Source organism: Myxocyprinus asiaticus, chromosome 15, assembly GCF_019703515.2.
Source record: "Myxocyprinus asiaticus isolate MX2 ecotype Aquarium Trade chromosome 15, UBuf_Myxa_2, whole genome shotgun sequence".
NCBI classification, from domain to species: Eukaryota; Metazoa; Chordata; class Actinopteri; order Cypriniformes; family Catostomidae; genus Myxocyprinus; species Myxocyprinus asiaticus.
The window spans coordinates 40,995,096-41,013,432 of NC_059358.1; the positions used below are offsets into that span (position 1 = coordinate 40,995,096).

The 18,337-nt window shown below is 40.0% G+C and overlaps 1 protein-coding gene across 1 annotated transcript in view; it reads right to left on the reverse strand.

Moving 5' to 3' along the window:
• Positions 1-568: 568 nt before the first annotated feature.
• Positions 569-18,337, reverse strand: part of macf1b (microtubule actin crosslinking factor 1b) — a 95,539-nt gene continuing 77,770 nt past the window's right edge. Inside the window, exons 35-41 of the mRNA XM_051718316.1 lie at positions 16,777-16,939; positions 16,519-16,673; positions 16,331-16,405; positions 16,129-16,246; positions 6,497-6,663; positions 6,153-6,270; positions 569-3,665 (exon numbers count right to left, since the gene is read on the reverse strand). Of these exons, the coding sequence (XP_051574276.1) occupies positions 3,640-3,665; positions 6,153-6,270; positions 6,497-6,663; positions 16,129-16,246; positions 16,331-16,405; positions 16,519-16,673; positions 16,777-16,939 (822 nt within the window). The 3' untranslated portion in view covers positions 569-3,639. The remainder of the gene's footprint in view (positions 3,666-6,152; positions 6,271-6,496; positions 6,664-16,128; positions 16,247-16,330; positions 16,406-16,518; positions 16,674-16,776; positions 16,940-18,337) is intronic.

The following is an 18,337-nucleotide window of genomic DNA, read 5'->3' on the forward strand; positions in this document are numbered from 1 at the left end:
AAGAGTCAGCAGGGGAATACAGAAGAAGGCAGGAGATGAAGTGATGGTAAAAATGAGCAGAGTTTATTGAATTATCTTAACTGCGTCTTTCTCAATGCTCAGTCTGACTTTGTCTGACCAGCACAAATTGAACAAGTGTTACTATACCATGCAAAGTCAATGAACAATTACTTCTTCACAACATCGCCCCATGACATTGAAGACCTTGAAACTGAAACTCTTTATCTGTAACTTGTGAGAAAGTATAGCATACAACATAAAATTAAACAATTTGACAAATAACAATATGAAAAATGAGTAAAAAATTATTATATAAAAATTATATATGTATGAATAATAAAATAATATGAAAAATAGAAAGACATAAATTAAGACTTTGTTTGTATCTATGTATGTATGTATGTACAGTATGTTTGCTCTCTTTAAGTAACACACACACACACTCAAAAGCACACACACACTCACAAACACACGTTGCCTTTGAAAAATGTAAATAGAACTTTACATCCCCATGTCATGGAATGTGGTGTGTAAGTTTCTTTCAAAATTATCAGAGAAAGTCACGATAGACATGTGATAGCTTTATTTATAGAGATCAGTTCATCACTCAGAATGACTTAGAATAGCCTACAACACCTTTCTCTAAATGCTTCTTGAGGGAAGTACAGCAGGACACAGGAAAAATGGTTGAGTATTGTTTTAGGTATAAAATATCTACATCTAGTACCTGTATTGTCCATTTATAGTCTTTAAACAACAGCTTGGATCCTTACCTAGTTAAAAAAAACAGCTAATTTCAAGATGTCGACATCATGTCAGGTCGTCATGTGGGTCACCAGCTGTGTAAGATGCTCCAAGACATTCGATAAAGCCAGGCGTACATGGTGCTAGTTCTGACACTCGGGAGGTCGTGAGCCCCTGCATATGTTAAAAGTCAGTTTATCTGATAATCGTACAGGTGCAATCGTACATGACACGACTTAACAACCTGGCGAATTCCGAAGCAATCACACAAATTTTTGTGCTATTTATCATTATAAGACATAAAGCTAGAGGAGGACATTGCTTTAATTCCTCGTAGTTTGCGATTTAGAAATAAAAAAGAAGACTGGCATAGCCAGGGGCTGCATTAGCTGAAAACTCATATAATTTCAGGTAGATCGCCAAATTGGCTCGTTCAACCGCACACACCTCACAAATTCAAGCTGACAGCAGCACAATTTTTTAGACAATTTTAAAAATTTTCGGAGGCCATGAGCTGCTCGTAAGCCACTCGGTTCCGCTCATAATTCCTCTCACACGATGTGAGCCGTGACCACATGAGCACCAACGATTTCCACACGATCTCTACCGACTGGAAAAAATCGATTAGGTGTTCGCGCGACAGCTGTAAATCGCACCGTGTACGCCCGCTCTTAGACGTTCGGTCAGTCTGTCGGTTGGTCAGATGCTTCGGTTTTGGCACGGAGTTCCCGACATACTCGAGCACTGAATGCGCACAGCCCGATTTTTCTAACCGTGCATCTTTGAACATGCAGAATGCGCATGTGCGTGAAATTGTTTGCACGAATTACTGGCTCCACAAGGTAGAAATTCTCACATTTGAGCCATTGCTGTCACGAAGAAAAGCTAGAAGATGTAATCACAGGTAAATAACAGGAGAAGTTAAAAACAACAACAGTGGATGTGCACGTCAAGAGCGCGTGTGTGAGGAGGACAGGAGATACCAGCATTTGGATAACTTGAGTATGAAGGACTATAAAGACATCTTTATGGGTCTAAACTTATGAAAATAAATTGTCCAGCATCTTATGGCAGTCATAGCACGCATGCACCAAACGCCTGTGTATGCGCGCACGGTCAAATGGAGTATACTTTGACAGGCTTACGTTCCACTGTAAGCAGACGCTGAGCGTTTGCGTCAAAATCGAAGTATACTTTGGGCTTAAGTCGCTCATTAAATGCTGTAATCCTAAACCCTCAAAAACCATTTCAACTCCCAAAATTAAGAGAATCAAACTGTATATGCATACAATTAAAAGACACACATATTTGATATGTAAATTGAATCAAATGCTACAACCATAACACTTGTACAATAGTAGAATAATTCAACCCAATACATTCCAAAAAAGAAAAGAAAATAATTTGCAAAAGATTTATACAGCAGAATTTGCCCTGAGCAGGACACAATACAAAAGCATTTCATATCAATGTGGTTTCATTTGGATCAAATACAGCAAAAAAATAAATAAAATAAAATCACAGCTGGCACTGAAAAAGGAGCATTTGTCAAGGCATGTCAGGCTAATCTCACGGAGACCTACACCTTCATATCCTTACAGGAAGTTATTAGAACTGATGACATGACTGTTCAAAATAAAAAAAAGAACATTATTTAGGTAAAAAAAAACAACAAGTGACTTTAAACCGGATATCACACTAATTTACAATTTACTGACTTTGGGACGTAAAAGGAGGGAAACAAATGAGTCAGAACTCACAATTAAATGGAGTTAACCAAATCTTTAAAGGCTCCATGAAATGGCTTGATGAGTTTATTTTCCCTGTGTTGACGTATTTATTCAAAAAAAATTTTTTATTATTCTTGGGGTGGGACATATTGAAGGGCTTGTCGTTTTTTTATGTATTTTTTTTTTATAAATATCGAATAGCCTTCATTTTGCGTCAAAGTCTTGAACCATTATTAACTACTTGTTATTGCTAGTCAGAAGTTGGTTTTAGGGAGGCAAACTGTCACTGAAAAAAGCATTTTTTGGACAAAATTTTTAATATGCCCATAAGTGCAAGATGAGTCATCAATATTTATGTCAATTTTCCCAAAAGTCTGTCAAAAGTGTAAAGGATCTGCTACAGGATAGTTTTGTTTAGACTAAAAAGCCACAAAACTTTCAAAATGGGAGTTAAATTCATTCTCTAGTCTAGACCACACCTTGAAATAGTCTGGTACTCAAACATGACGATATTACAGTGAAACATACAAAAACATGGACCCTCAAACCAGTGCTCTTCGTAAAGACAGCAGATATTTCTCAAGCCTACATTAAGAAGGCCTAGATCTGTTCATTTTCTAGTTTGCATCATCATCTGTGGGGTGTCTTTTATCTGAAATGTATATATGCAAGAGTGTTCAAACACTTGATTATGAATAGGTTGCTCAAATCAACTAATATAAAAAAAGGCAGTGGCCTTACTCATATTGTAACAATGCAGAGTGAGATAAAACACTCACCTTACACAGGGAAACTAAAGAATATAATTACCTCTCTGCATATATCTTGTGTAAAGCACTACATAAGCTGCATGCTGTTCAAACCCATGCAAGACATTTTACTGGTCTCTCAATACTATCAAGTCCATTTGTAAAAAACAAAGTCTGTAGAGCTAACAATCCAATGGCATCATTGGAAACAGACCTTGCTTAATATTTGACTGTTGGTCCAAACACAGGACCTCATAGCTCACATGAATCATATGAGTTCTGGCCAGAGAGATGGCTGTGCTGTCTTGATGGAAGTCTGACATGTAGCCACTGATATGAGGCTCCATCGATCTGGGCCTCAGTACAGTAAGGAACTCCATTTTGGTCGCTCTCATGGTGTGGGGGGCAGAAGGCGGTCACGTGGGCGCTCTCTCAGCATCTTCTAAAGTGTTAAGAAAAATATAGTACAAATTCACTCTGACCTTCATTATGTATTAATGTGAGTAGTGTTAAAATACTTTTTCCTATCCTAGTTAAATACGCAGATCTATAAGTAAGACATTGGTAGGCTAATTCCCCCCAAAAGTGTAAACACTGTGGCTCTGTGTCACAATCAAAACATGGCTCTATTAGTTTGAGCATCCTAACTAGCCCGACACAGCAACATTGGCTCAACCAATGGTATGAGTTTGGGGCGGGAACAATCTATTTGCCTGACCAGTTTGAAAACAGTCATTATTATTTGCAATTTCTTTTGGTGACGCTGGTTGCTCAGAAATTATACACTTTACGTTTTAAAAAAAGAAAGCTAAGATGTAAACGCAAACTGTGGCAGAGCTGAATATTCTGAGAAGATTTTAAAAGGCGTAGTTCACCAAAAATGAATGAAAAATGAAAAACAATAATTTACTCTCATGTTGTTCCAAACCCGTCTGACTTTCTGTTACCTATGGAACACAAACGGAGATGTTAAACAGAATGTTACCCTTAGTCACCATTCACTTTCATTTTATGGAAAAAGATGCAATGAAAGTGAATGGTGACCAGTGTTGGGTTAGTTACTCAAATAAGTAATCCACTACATTACATCCATTACTTCTCTAAAATTTTAATCAGATTACTGACATTTCTGATTACGCCATCAAAAAGTAATCACATTACAAATTACTTATGTTACTTAAAAAAAACACTTTTCACAGAAAACTTCTAGATTTGTTTTCGCTTAAATTCAATGTCTGTATTTCTTCCTTGTACATTGGGGGTAATCAGTAAAAATGCATGAAGTGACCAAGTGTTAAAGGAATATTCCTTGTTCAATACAAGTTAAGGTCAATCGAAAGCATTTTTGGCATAATGTTGAGTATCACAAAAATTACTTTCGACTCGTCCCTCCTTTTCTTTAACAAAAGCAAAAATTGAGGTTACAGTGAGGCCAGTGGGGGGCCAATTTTTGGAGGGTTTGAAGGCAGAAATGTGAAGTTTATAATTTTACAAAAGCACTTAGATTATTTCTTCTGTTAAAACACATATATTATTTGAGCTGTAAATAATTGTATTAAAGGGACAGTTCACCCAAAAATGAAAATTATCTCATCATTTACTCACCCTCATGCCATCCCAGATGTGTATGACTTTCCTTCTTCTGCAGAACACAAATGAAGATTTTTAGAAGAATATTTCAGCTCTGTAGGACCAAAGAATGCAAGAGAATGGTGACCCAAATTTTAAAGCTCCAAAATCACATAAAGGCAGCATAAAAGTAATCCATATGACTCCAGTGTTTTAATCCATATCTTCAGAAGCGATATGATAGGTGAATGCATAAAGAATGTAAATCACCAAAAACACAAGAAGAAAAATTTGAAAGTTAAAGTGGAGATTGACTGAGCAGGGAGGATAATTTATAGTAAAAATTGACTTAAATATTGAATTGTTTCTCACCCACACCTATCACATTATGCTGACTTATTTGATTTTTGGAGCATCAAAAATTTGGCACCTATTCACTTGCATTGTATGGACCAAAAGAGCTGAGAAATTCATCTTCATTGTCGTCATGACAACAAATTTGTAAAATTGGCTATAATTTACACAGAAAAGGTTAGAAAGTGATTTTATCACACTGAAATCATGTAAACATGCATATTGTTTACATCTTGTGGCTATACTTTTGAAACAGAGAGTATTTTAATGTTTACGGATTGGCCCCATTCACTTCCATTGTAAGTGCCTCACTGTTACCTTGATTTTTTAAAGGAGGGACAAGTCTAAATAAATTTTTATGGCAGTCAATATTATGCCACAAATGCTGATGATTGAACTTAACTTGTATTGAATGCAGAAATACTCCTTTAATACCCCTATTGTCACACACAAGTTACCGCATGTTTCTACCTTACAATGACTCGTTAGGGGTCGCACGCCCTTCAGCTGTCACAGAAATGCAAACAGATGTCCATTTGAATATAATTAATTTACATTCTACATATATGATTTATTTAAAAAAAATGTGAAACCCAAGTAATGTTCTTAAAAGTAATTACTTTTACTGAAATTCAGTAACTGTAGTCTGATTACAAAAATTTTAAATGTTGTGTTACACTACTTTTTGTACTAAAAAAGTAATTACATTTAAATTTTGTCATTTAGCAGACGCTTTTATCCAGAGCGACTTACAAATGAGCATAACAATCAATTTGTCCTGCAAAAGTCAACAATATCTGCAGTATCGCACTGCTAAGTACCTATAGTAGAAGAAAGATTACAGTAATTAATTACTCTGTTTCTAGATTGCATTGATAGTGACTGAGACTAACGTAGTGCCTAACATCTCTTTTTGTGCTCCTTGGAAAAAAGGAAGATGATACATTAATGATGACAGAATTTACAGTTTGGGAAGACTATCTAACTAGCCCACTAGCTCACAAACCTGAAGGTGAAGGCGAGTCATCGTCTCCTCCGGCAGAGAAACTATCCGTTCCCAATGCAGCAATAGAGCTCCTGGGCCGTATACACCTCTCCCCAGAGAAACTTCTGCGCAACAGCGCCTGTACAGGACAAAACAGAGGTACTAGCTAAAAATCTATAGCAGGGATTTTAGACCAAATACAGAAATACACATAATACATTCCGTTCAGTGTCATTCCATTTGTGTTAACATCAACAAATTTACATATAGAAAATAAAGAGGGTAAATGACTTTCATTTGATAAACTCTACAAGGATTTAGAATCACTGCAATGAGGTCCGCTAGTTGGCTGTTAGTTGGTGTACCTTGCGGGTGAGGGGGCTGCTGGGAGCTGAGGCACTGCTGTATAAACTGAGACTGGAGTTGGATCTGCTCACAGTCAGACCTTTAGCGCTTCCTCTGCGGCCTGATGTTTCAAAAGGATCTGGAGAGAGATACTTCTCCTTTATCTTCAGGTTTGTTCGTCCCTTTACTGCGTGTGAAGAACGAGAAGAATTAATGTCTCATTCCGAAGCTAATAATGATGTTGATTTCTTATTGATTTCATTTAATGTAGTTAATTGAGATTTGTAGTGGTTTTTCAATAGCTAAATAGCAAAAAAAAAAAAAAAAAAAAATCCAGTTTAATAAAGAAAGAATAAATCTGTACCTAATGCTAACATTGTGGTGTGTTTAATAATAGAGAGCAACTTTCTCTTGTTTTTCTTCAGTTCAGTCATGACAACTCACTGAAAGATTTATCATGTTAATGTGGGTATGACACATTGATAGGATATTGGTCTTAGCAGACTAGATCTGCTAAGGTGTTGCTGCTGCTGCAAAACGAGTACAGATACTTGCTACTGCCAAATACACAGACATACTGTGTTAAAGGGATAGTTCACACAAAAATGAAAATTCTCTCATCATTTACTCACCCTCATGATATACCAGGTATGTATGACTTTCTTTCTTCATCAGAACACAAAAATATCTTAGCTCAGTAGGTCCTTAAAATGCAAGTGAATGGAGATTTCTCTTTTGAGCTCCAAAAATCACAGACAGTCAGCATAAATGTCATCCATGCGACTCCAGCAGTTAAATTAATGTCTTCTAAAGCAACACGATTGCTTTTGGTGCATAAAAGATCAATGTTTAAGTACTTTTTTAACTCTAAATCACGCTTCCTGTCAGCAGCGATATGCGCGTGATGTAATTGCATTGGCACGTGAGACATGCAAAGCTTGCTGTATTGCTCAGTGGGAGCTAGTCAGTCCCTCCAGGATTTTGCGATCTTGCGATCACAAGAATTCTTGCAAATTCAACCAATCTCCGCATTATTTGCGGTAGCTTGCAATTTTTTTATAATTCTCAAAATGTTTCCACAAAAAACGTAAATCTGAGGGAATCCCATCACTTTCCTACATGTTTGACAGCTGCAAAACAAATGCTTGAAAAGCATGACGCAGTCACGACATATCCAAATGCACAGATGCCATTGTATCATCTCCATAGTAACAGTGTGGGTGTCTCTGCCTCGTCTCCTCCATGTTTTGCATTCACTATCAAAATCCTTGTCTAAACTTCTGCGGGACCGCAGACAGCACACATGCCACATACATCACAGCTAGCATGTAATCTTTACCCTGAGTGCTGTGAATGAGACACAAAATACCAATATTTGAAGTATTTGGATCCTTAGATCCTGTTGAATAATAGGAAGTACCGATGTATATCTCCACATAATTACACACATTCCCATCATACATTTCTCTGTTTTTAACTAGACTAATGTCTAAATTAAATGCTGGGAATAACATGGCACAACTCCCATGACTACAGAGGGCCAATATTAATATTTGACAACTTAAATTCTTCTGCTACTTTACCTATATTCCATCTGAAGCCTTTACCTTGTGCACTCTGGTATTCCCAGCAGTCTTCCAGTACATATGTTGCTAAATGACTATTTCTGCTGCCTTTAAACCTTGTCCAGTATAATAATGACATTTTTTTTCTGCCACAGGTCTAGTGGAAACTCCTGTTTCCACCAACAAAGCATTTACTGGAGTAGTCTGGACAGCCCCACAACAAAGCCGTAGGGTCTTATACTGTATTTTGTCTAGTCGACTTATATTGGTTTTAGCCACTACACTATATACTGTACTTCCGTAATCTATTATTGGCCTTAACATGCTCCTGTATATTGTTAGTAGTGACTTTTTATCTGCACCCCAGTTTTACCCTGATATGGCTCTCATAAGATTAATTATTTTCTTACCTTTGGTCTCTACAGTACTAATATGATTTCTCCATGTGTATCTGCTATCAAAACATAACCCCAAGTATTTAAATATGGATACACTTTCCAAAAGACTATCATATAGGAAAAGTTTAGTATTTTTTGCTATAGTTTTCTTTGAGAAAAACATACTACATGACTTGCTTATAGACATCTTAAACCCCCATTTAAATGATCTCTCAACATTTAATACTGCTTTTTGCAGAGCAGAGACCACAAACTCAGTATTTCTGCCTCTTTTCCATATAGCCCAGTCATCCGCATATTAAGCAGCTCCTATTCCTGAACCCACATTATCGAATACATCATTGATCATTATGTTAAGTAGTATTGTCATGATTCACTGTTGTTTTTCCTTGTGTTTTGCCCCTGTCATCTGTTTCCCTGGACTACATTCCCCATAATTCACTGCCCTCATCACTACCAGCTGTTCCCAGTTGTTTTCACCTTGTGTATATAATCCCCTGATGTCTGCTCTGTCTTTGTCAGTTGTTGTGTGTTTTCTCTAGTTCATGTACTGGTTTTAATGTTTGTTTTGTTTCCGAGTTCCTAGTCTTGCCTTGTTCTAGTGTTTACCCTGTTATTTTATTGATTTATTTCTTATTAAACTTGCTGCACCTAGATCCTGCTCTCGTGACCTCCTTCAAACGTTACAGAACAACTGACCACAAAAAATGGATCTAATAATAATAATAATTTTAATAATTGTATTTATTTATCACACATTATACATTTGCACATATACAGTGAAATTCTTTTTTTCACATATCCCAGCTAAGCTGGGGTCAGAGTGCAGGGTCAGCCATGATACGGCACCCCTGGAGCAGATAGGGTCAAGGGCCTTGCTCAAGGGCCCAACAGTGGCATCTTGGCAGTGCTGGGGCTTGAACCTCTGACCTTCTGATCAGTAACCCAGAGCCTTAATCACTGAGCCACCACTGCCCCATACAATTTTTGCATATCCCAGCCAAGCTGGGGTCAGAGCACAGGGTCAGCCATGATACGGCGCCCCTGGAGCAGATAGGGTCAAGGGCCTTGCTCAAGGGCCCAACAGTGGCATCTTGGCAGTGCTGGGGCTTGAACCCCTGACCTTCTGATCAGTAACCCAGAGCCTTAATCGCTGAGCCACCACTGCCCCATAAAATTTTTGCCTATCCCAGCCAAGCTGGGGTCAGAGCACAGGGTCAGCCATGATACGACACCCCTGGAGCAGATGGGGTCAAGGGCCTTTCTCAAGGGCCCAACGGTGGCATCGTGGCAGTGTTGGGGCTTGAACCCCTGACCATCTAGTCAGTAACCCAGAGCCTTAACCGCCAAGCCACAACTGCCCCTGACCTAGCAGCTTCTCTTAGACAATTGTGCCGGGCAAATTTACCCATAAGGGAGTACTCACTTCACTTCTGCGCCATAGCCAGCCTCACAGGTTGGGAGGATTTTGGCCAGCGTTGCCAGCCTCATCCATCCCGGAGCCAGCGTTGCCAGCCTCGTCCATCCAGGAGCCAGCGTTGCCAGCCTCGACCATCCCAGAGCCTATGCCAGTAGTCTCAACCGTCCCTGAGCCAATGCCTGCCACGGTTAACGAGCCAGCACCCATGCCTGCCACGGTTAACGAGCCAGCGCCCATGCCGGCCATGGTTAACGAGCCAGCGTCCATGCCTGCCACGGTTAACGAGCCAGCGCCCAGGCCAGCCACGGTTAACGAGCCAGCACCCATGCCTGCCATGGTTAACGAGCCAGTGCCAAAGCCTGTAGCCTCGACCGTCCCAGAGCCAATGCCTGTTGCCTCGACTATCCCCGTAACCATGCTCCCAGCTGTCCGGAAGAGGAGAAGAACAAAAAAGACACCTTTTCCCCAGTCTCTGCCAGTGTTCACGACCACAGAAGTCATTCTCGAGTCTCTGCCCATGTTCACGACCACGGAGGTCATTCCCGAGTCTCTGCCAGTGTTCACGACCACAGTGGTCATTCCTGAGTCTCTGCCCATGCTCACGACCACAGAGGTCATCCCCAAGTCTCTGCAAGTTTTCACGACCACAGTGGTCGTTCCCTAGTCTCTGCCCATGTTCCCAACCACGGAGGTCATTCCTGAGTCTCTGCCCATGTTCACAACCACGGAGGTCATTCCCGAGTCTCTGCCAGTGTTCACGACCACAGAAGTCGTTCCCGAGTCTTTGCCCATGCTCACGACCACAGAGGTCGCCCCCGAGTCTCTGCCAGCATTCACGACCACAGAGGTTGTTCCCAAGTCTCTGCCCATGTTCACGACCACAGAGGTCGTTCCCGAGACTCTTCCCATATTCACGACCATGGAGGTCATTTCCCAGTCATCCAGGACTCTTTGTCTCAAGCCTCCCATGGCTCCACCTGCCACGGCTTTGCCCCTCGAGCCTTCTACGGCTCTGCCTTCCACAGCTCCGCCCTCAGAGTCTTCCATGGCTCTAGTCTCTAGTCTGTGGCTGCCTCCCAGGCCTCCTGACCCTATCTCGACCCTGTGGTTACCACCCAGACCTCTCGAACCTGTTTCAACTCTGTGGCTGCCAACCAGGCCTCCTGATCCAGTCCTTACCCTGAGGTGGTCTCCTGGGTCTCCTGGCCATCCGCCTGATCTGCTCTGGTCTTCTGGGTCTCCTGGCCATCCACCTGATCTGCTCTGGTCTCCTTGGTCTCCTGGCCATCCGCCTGGTCTGCTCTGGTCTCCTGGGTCCCCTGGCCATCCGCCTGATCCGCTCTGGTCTTCTGGGTCTCCTGGCCATCCGCCTGATCCGCTCTTGTCTTCTGGGTCTGCTGACTGTCCGCCTGATCTGCTCTGGTCTCCTGGTCTCCTGGCCATCCACCTGATCTGCCCTGGTCTCCTTGGTCTCCCGGCCTTCTGCCTGATCTGCTCTGGCCTCTTTGGTCTCCAGCTCTGTCTTGGCCTTGCCTCCCTTACCAGCCTTCCTTGGGTGTCAGGAGCCGGCCACTGGGGGGGGGGGGTCGCTATGTCATGATTCACTGTTGTTTTGCCTTGTGTTTTGCCCCCATCATCTGTTTCCCCGGACTACATTCCCCATAATTCACTGCCCTCATCACTACCAACTGTTCCCAATTGTTTTCACATGTCTTCCATTACCTCATTTATCCTTGTGTATATAATCCCCTGATGTCTGCTCTGTCTTTGTCAGTTGTTGTGTGTTTTCTCTAGTTCATGTACCGGTTTCAATGTTTGTTTTGTTTCTGAGTTCCTAGTCTTGCTTTGTTCTAGTGTTTATCCTGTTATTTTATTGATTTATTTCTTATTAAACTTTCTGCACCTAGATCCTGCTCTCGTGACCTCCTTCAAATGTTACAAGTATAGGGCTGATGATGCTACCTTGAGGTACTCCACAACCAATATCACTCTCAATCTATGTACAATAATCTTCTCCATTAATTTGTATAAATTTGACGTTAATGCTATGGGTCTGTAGTTACTGGGATTTGATGGATCCTTCCCACGTTTAACAAAAGGAAGAACAATAGCCCGTTTCCAGTTGATCGGCATCTGACCCTCTCTCCAGATTCTATTGAAAAGGTTTAGAATAACTGACATATGTTTGACCATATTTAAACTAATCTCATCTTCCCCAGGTGCTGTACTTTTACATCCACACAAGGCTAATTTTAGCTCAGATATAGTAAAATCTACATCCACAGAGCTATCTGTTAAGGGCAACGATGTCTCAATATCTGGGTACTGGCTAATAAGAGCTGTTTGTTCTGATATATACTCATCATTATACAAAGTGTGTACCTTCGCAAAAGTTCTACCCAGCAGATCAGCCTCATCTATATCTGATACATGATCTTTTACTTCCCCTACCATTCATTCTTTTCAACATACTCCATATACTCCTATATTTGTTTCCCTCCCAATAGATGAACAAAACTCTCTCCAGTAGTTTCTTTTGGCTGTTTTAATGGTATGTAGGACAATTGCTTTCCTTTGTTGATATACAATTGCATTTTTTGTATTCAAAATTCTCCTAAGATCTTTGAATGTCTGGTTTCATTCTTGGATTGCAATTGTAATTCATTCGTCCACCATGGAACTATCTTACCATCTCTCTTGCCTAAACTTTTGGGTATGCTTCTCTCTGCAGCACTGAACATCCAAGCTGTAACATAATTTGCATGGTCATTAACTGAACCATTTGTATTTATAACCCCAATTCCAAAAAGTTGGCACACTATGAAAAATGCTAATAAAAACAAAAAGGAGTGATTTGTAAATTATATTTACCCTTTGCTATGTTGAAAGGACTACAGCTTCACATTATATGATGTTTTTCCTAGTGAATTTCATTGTTTTTTGAAAATGTACAGTAATTTCTAATCAGATGATTGCAACACGCTCCAAAAATGTTGAGACAGGGGCAATTTAAGACTAATAACAATTTGACGAGTTGAAGTAACAAGGCGATGTGAAACAGGAGATGTTAAACAGGTGAGGCAATCATATATAGGGAGCCTCCAAAAACAGCCTAGTCCTTCAAGAGCAAGGACCTTACAAGACTTGTCAATTTGCCAAAAGATCCTTCAGCAAATTATCCAGTACTTTGAGAACAATGTTCCCAAAAGACAAATTGGAAGGATTTTGGACATTTCACCCTCTACAGTGCACATTATAGTTAAAAGATTCAAGGAATCTGGTCAAATCTCGGTGCGTCAAGAACAAGACGAAAACTAACAGCCTTTGTGTTCTCCAGGCCAAAGACCACCCAAGTTGTTATTAGCATTAGGTCCAAATGCCAGTGTCTGTATGGGCCAGGGGTGTGCCATTGCCCATGGCATGGGTAACTTGCACATCTGTGAGAACACCATGAATGCAGACAGATATGTACAAATTTTGGAACAACATATATTGCCATCCAGCACCGTCTTTTCTAGGATGTCCCTGCATTTTCCAGCAGGACAACTTCAAACCGCATACTGCCCAGATTTCAAGTGCATGGCTGTGTAAGCAGAGTGCGGGTGCTAAATTGGCCTGCCTGCAGTCCTGACCTGTCTCCAATTGAGAATGTGTGGTGCATTATGAAGCACACCATACAGCAACGAAGACCCTGTATAATTGTGCAGCTAAAGACCTACGTAATGGATGACTGGGGGGAAATTCCACTTTCTAAGCTTAACAAACTTGTGTCTTCAGTGCCCAAATGCTTAATAAGTGTGATTAGAAGAAATGGTGATGTTTCACAGTGGTAAACACTCGACTGTCCCAACTTTTTTGGAGCATGTTGCAATCATCTGATTTGAAATTACTGTACATTTTCAAAAAACAAGGAAATTCACAAGGAAAAACATCATATAATGTGTAGTTGTAGTGCTTTCAATATAGCAAAGGGTGATTATAATTTACAAATCACTCCTTTTTGTTTTTATTAGCATTTTTCATACTGTCCCAACTTTTTTCAGAATTGGGGTTATATTGACATGATATCCAATTGGCAATACAAGTCAAATAATTCCCAGTTTGCTTGCTTAAAGTACCACTTCCCTTTTTCCTGATTATTTTGCCTTAATGGTACACTAACACTAACTACAACACACAGGAAAATGATCACTACCCATTGTGTCATGTAATGTACACCGTTCAGCCACAACATTAAAACCACCTGCCTAATATTGTGTAGGTCCCCCTCGTGCCACCAAATCAGCACCAACCAGCATCTCTGAATAGCATTCTGAGATGCTATTCTTCTCACCACAATTGTACAGAGCGGTTATCTGAGTTACCGTAGATTTTGTCAGTTCGAACCAGTCTGGCCATTCTCTGTTGACCTCGTCAACAAGGCTTTTCCGTCCACAAAACTGCCACTCACTGGATGTTTTTTGTTTTTGGCACCATTCAGAGTCAATTCCAGAGACTGTTGTGTGTGAAAATCCCAGAAGATCAGCAGTTACAGTACTACTCAAACCAGCCCGTCTGGCACCAACAATCATCCATGCGATTATCTAATCAGCCAATCGTGTGGCAGCAGTGCAGTGCCTAAAATAATGCAGATACGGGTCAGGAGCTTCAGTTAATGTTCACATCAACCATCAGAATGGGAAAAAATGTGATCTCCGTGATTTGGAGCATGCCATGATTGTTGTTGCCAGATGGGCTGGTTTGAGTATTCCTGTAACTGCTGAGCTCCTGGGATTTTCATCCATTAGCGTATATACTCCCAATATTCCATTGTAAAATGGATAAAACCACAACTTTAATCAGTAAACTGAGACATATCTTCATAAGTCAGCTGAGCAAGTAGGTCATGAACTCAGCAGCTGTATCCACCACCATTTTTTGCGGCATTACACTGTTCGTATTTGCGTTTCCCTTTCGCATTTGACTCATCTTATCTTCCCTTTACAAACATCTGCAACAAGCCCAATATGCTGACACTTAAAACACCGTAATGGAGGTGGTATGTATTTGCGTACCTTGTAGCTAGTACCTTGTAGCCCCAAGAAAACACAATCAGGCATCGATTCTCGAAAATCTAACAAGATGCTGAAACTTTCCTGCTTTTTTTCATTCTTGTGCGATATAAGATGTTAGGCATCTTGTATATCAGATATGACAGTTCTAGTGGCATACCGGTAATCACCCCTCTCACAGCCACACCTGATCCTGCTCTTTAGCTAGTAAACTTTGCCCCATTTAGTTCTTTACATTTCAATATTTTATTATGCTGAGCTTGATTGTTTGCTACAATTGACACTCTTCCTCCATTGAAACATCTAGCGAATTTTACTATTCCAAAATCTTTCTCTATAGCGTAAGATAGTCCTAAGGGATACAGATGATGCCCAGACTCTTTCTCAAACTTTAGCAAAACTTTATTCTCTTCAGCTCTTCGGTTTATTTGCTAAGCATTATATCCAGCCTTCACCTTTTGTGGACCTACAACTGTACTGCCTTTCATTATTGGTGACAATCCACTTTTAACATTCATATATCTGACTTCTTGATGTCCTATCTCCATGCCTCTGCATTCAGTATCATCCAAATTATTGTTACCCATGCTGATTGCACTATTTGGTCCTCCTCCTCTCCCTGTGGGAGTCATTGTTCCAAACATCATCCATTTCAGGCTCTGGCCAGCCTCAAGTGTATTCTCAAGTTTATTTAAAGTTCAACTTTCCACCGACCCGTTCACTGTTACGTGTTTCAGAGAGATTTTCAATTGAAGCAAAGACAGTTCTTGCTCTCTCACTCTCTCTGTCAGAGAGAGAGAGAGAGAGTGAGAGAGCAAGAGCAAGAACTGTCTTTGCTTCTGTCGAAAATCTCTCTGAAACACGTAACAGTGAACGGGTCGGTGGAAAGTTGAACTTTTATATATATATATTTACATTAGTTTAGTTTGTTGAACCTGCGGCCTCATGTGTATGGCCAAATCGAAAGTATGATTGCCAGTGTGATATACAGTACGCGGTCAACATGATATTAATTGTGAACAATTACATATTATTTTGTATAAATTAGAATTTGGGAGTTAAAGTTGCATGACTTTCTTCATGCGATATTTATTGGTCAGAGGGACACAGGTTTTTATGGACCAAAACAGTCAAACAGTGGAATTATCGGCAGATGCTGATCATTTATAAATGCCACAACTAATTCGAACTAGAATATGCAGATATTGAAATATTCACCTCTACAGGGGTCATTCTTTACCAGAAACTCATCTAGTGCTGTCCATCCACCACCAACTCGCACCATCAGAGTGCTTCGTAGAATACGAACCATTCGCAGCTGCTGAGAGTCTCCAAACTAAAGAAAAGTCACAGATTGAACTAGCAGTCAGTGACAAATCAACAGCGGGAATATCACAAGTATAAATAGATTCCCACTCACCCTGTAGCGGTTTGCACTAATTTGCTCTACTTGAAATCTCTTTGGACAGTTGCACTGAGATACCTGCCGACTCACCTGCAGAATTGTATATATATATATTATTTGGTTAATCATCTTACAATAATACTCAACACAAGTAAGAGTTAATTAGAACAGTTGTTTGAGAGATGAAACCAAACTACAAGTACCTCCTCATTGATTTGGTCAGCATCTAATGTCTTTCTGTAAGGATCTCGGCTTGGGTGGAGGGCACTCACAAATTCATAGTAGTCAATGAAGCCGTCACCATTAACATCAAATATGTTGGCAACTGCAGTCATTTCCAGGGAGTTGGTGGGGAATTCTAGTAATAAACAAAGATAAATAATGTAATCAGGAATGCAAATGACATCAAATGAGTCAAAGCAACAAATCAGGAACCAAGAGTATTTTAAAGCTGTGCTCACTCGAGGCCAGAACATTGTTGATGAACTCCTTGTGGGTAATACGGCCATCCTGATCTCGATCAATAGTACGGAAAACATCCAAAATGCGGGATTTGAGGTGACTGATCCATTGCATGTACCTTTTCCGCCAGATGTTGAAGTCAAAGTTTGCAAACTCTTCCAACTGCAGGTGCAAAAGAGATGGTTTTTAGACAATCGTATAAACACAAAACCAAATTAATTCAATTTTGTGTACTGGTAATAATAAATATTAATAAACTTGATAAATTCATTTCGTAATTCATTGTAATCTACTATGACTGCTATGAATCTGTAAGGGATAAATGTGTTGTGCTGAGTGTATGACTTGTGTGTGACAGTAAACATAGAGGAAATATAGACATTGGGCCCTATTTTAAGAGTGCTAGCGCAACTTTATACCATAAGTCATAAGTGCAAAGTCAGTTGGCATGGCCATGAATTTTTGGTATTTTCGTGCAAGCATGCGCTAAGTCTAGATGCAAGTGAGTTTGGCGAAATTGCCCGTGCAACGCGCAAATGGGCTGGATCAAGTGCAATTTAATTCTGAGGTCCTTCTCTGGGATTTCCACCGACTGCGTCTTATAATACAGTCCATTCCCTCAAGCACCAGTGATATAAACAAACACGGCACATTTGTAAGAAGTTGGTAGTGTAAATGGACCGTATGCAATGAATTAGAAGAATAGAAAATGTAAATTAACTGCGTCCTTGATGAATGTCGGGCATATTTCTATGACAGTGACACTACTTTTATACTCATAGAAAATTGTATTTGCATCAGGATTTGGATGTACAATCCATTAAATTATAGAGAATGTAATTAATTATTCTTAATCATTTTCATCTACTGACACACAAATCATGGCTAGTATTAACAGTGCACGCACTTCACTTCTACCGGTAGATTTTGATTAAAAAAATTGTATTCATGTATTCAAACAAGAAAAGAATTAACTAAAAATATTTCTAAATTGAAATTACACTTTAAACGAAAACAAAAATATAATCAAAATAGCGAAGTGGTACAAAAATACCAAATCCAAACATTTCAGTCTCTCCTTCTTCCACCAGCCTCTTTTGCAGTGACTTAAAAATCAATCTCAACAACAGGTGGAAAATTACTAGTAGGCTACAAATTAAATCATAAATAATGCTGTAAATTTACAATAATGATAACACATATAAACATATCAATAAAAATAATAATACAAATAATTGAAAAATAAACCATGACTAAAAAGTTTCATACAAATCTCAAGCGATTACCCCTGAAAAGTTGCAGTCATTAGAGACATAATTTGATGTTCCCTATCTGTCACTCACTCGACGTTGGTGTCGATGTAGTGACACTAGGGGTCACTCTTTGGAGCCCGAGACACCTCTGGTCTTTGATAAATGGCCAATGAAAATTGGTGAGTGGTATTTGCATGCCACTCCCCCGGACATACGGGTATAAAAGGAGCTGGTATGCAACCACTCATTCAGATTTTCTCTTCGGAGCCGAACGGTCATGCTCATTGAGCTGAATAGCACTGTTCAT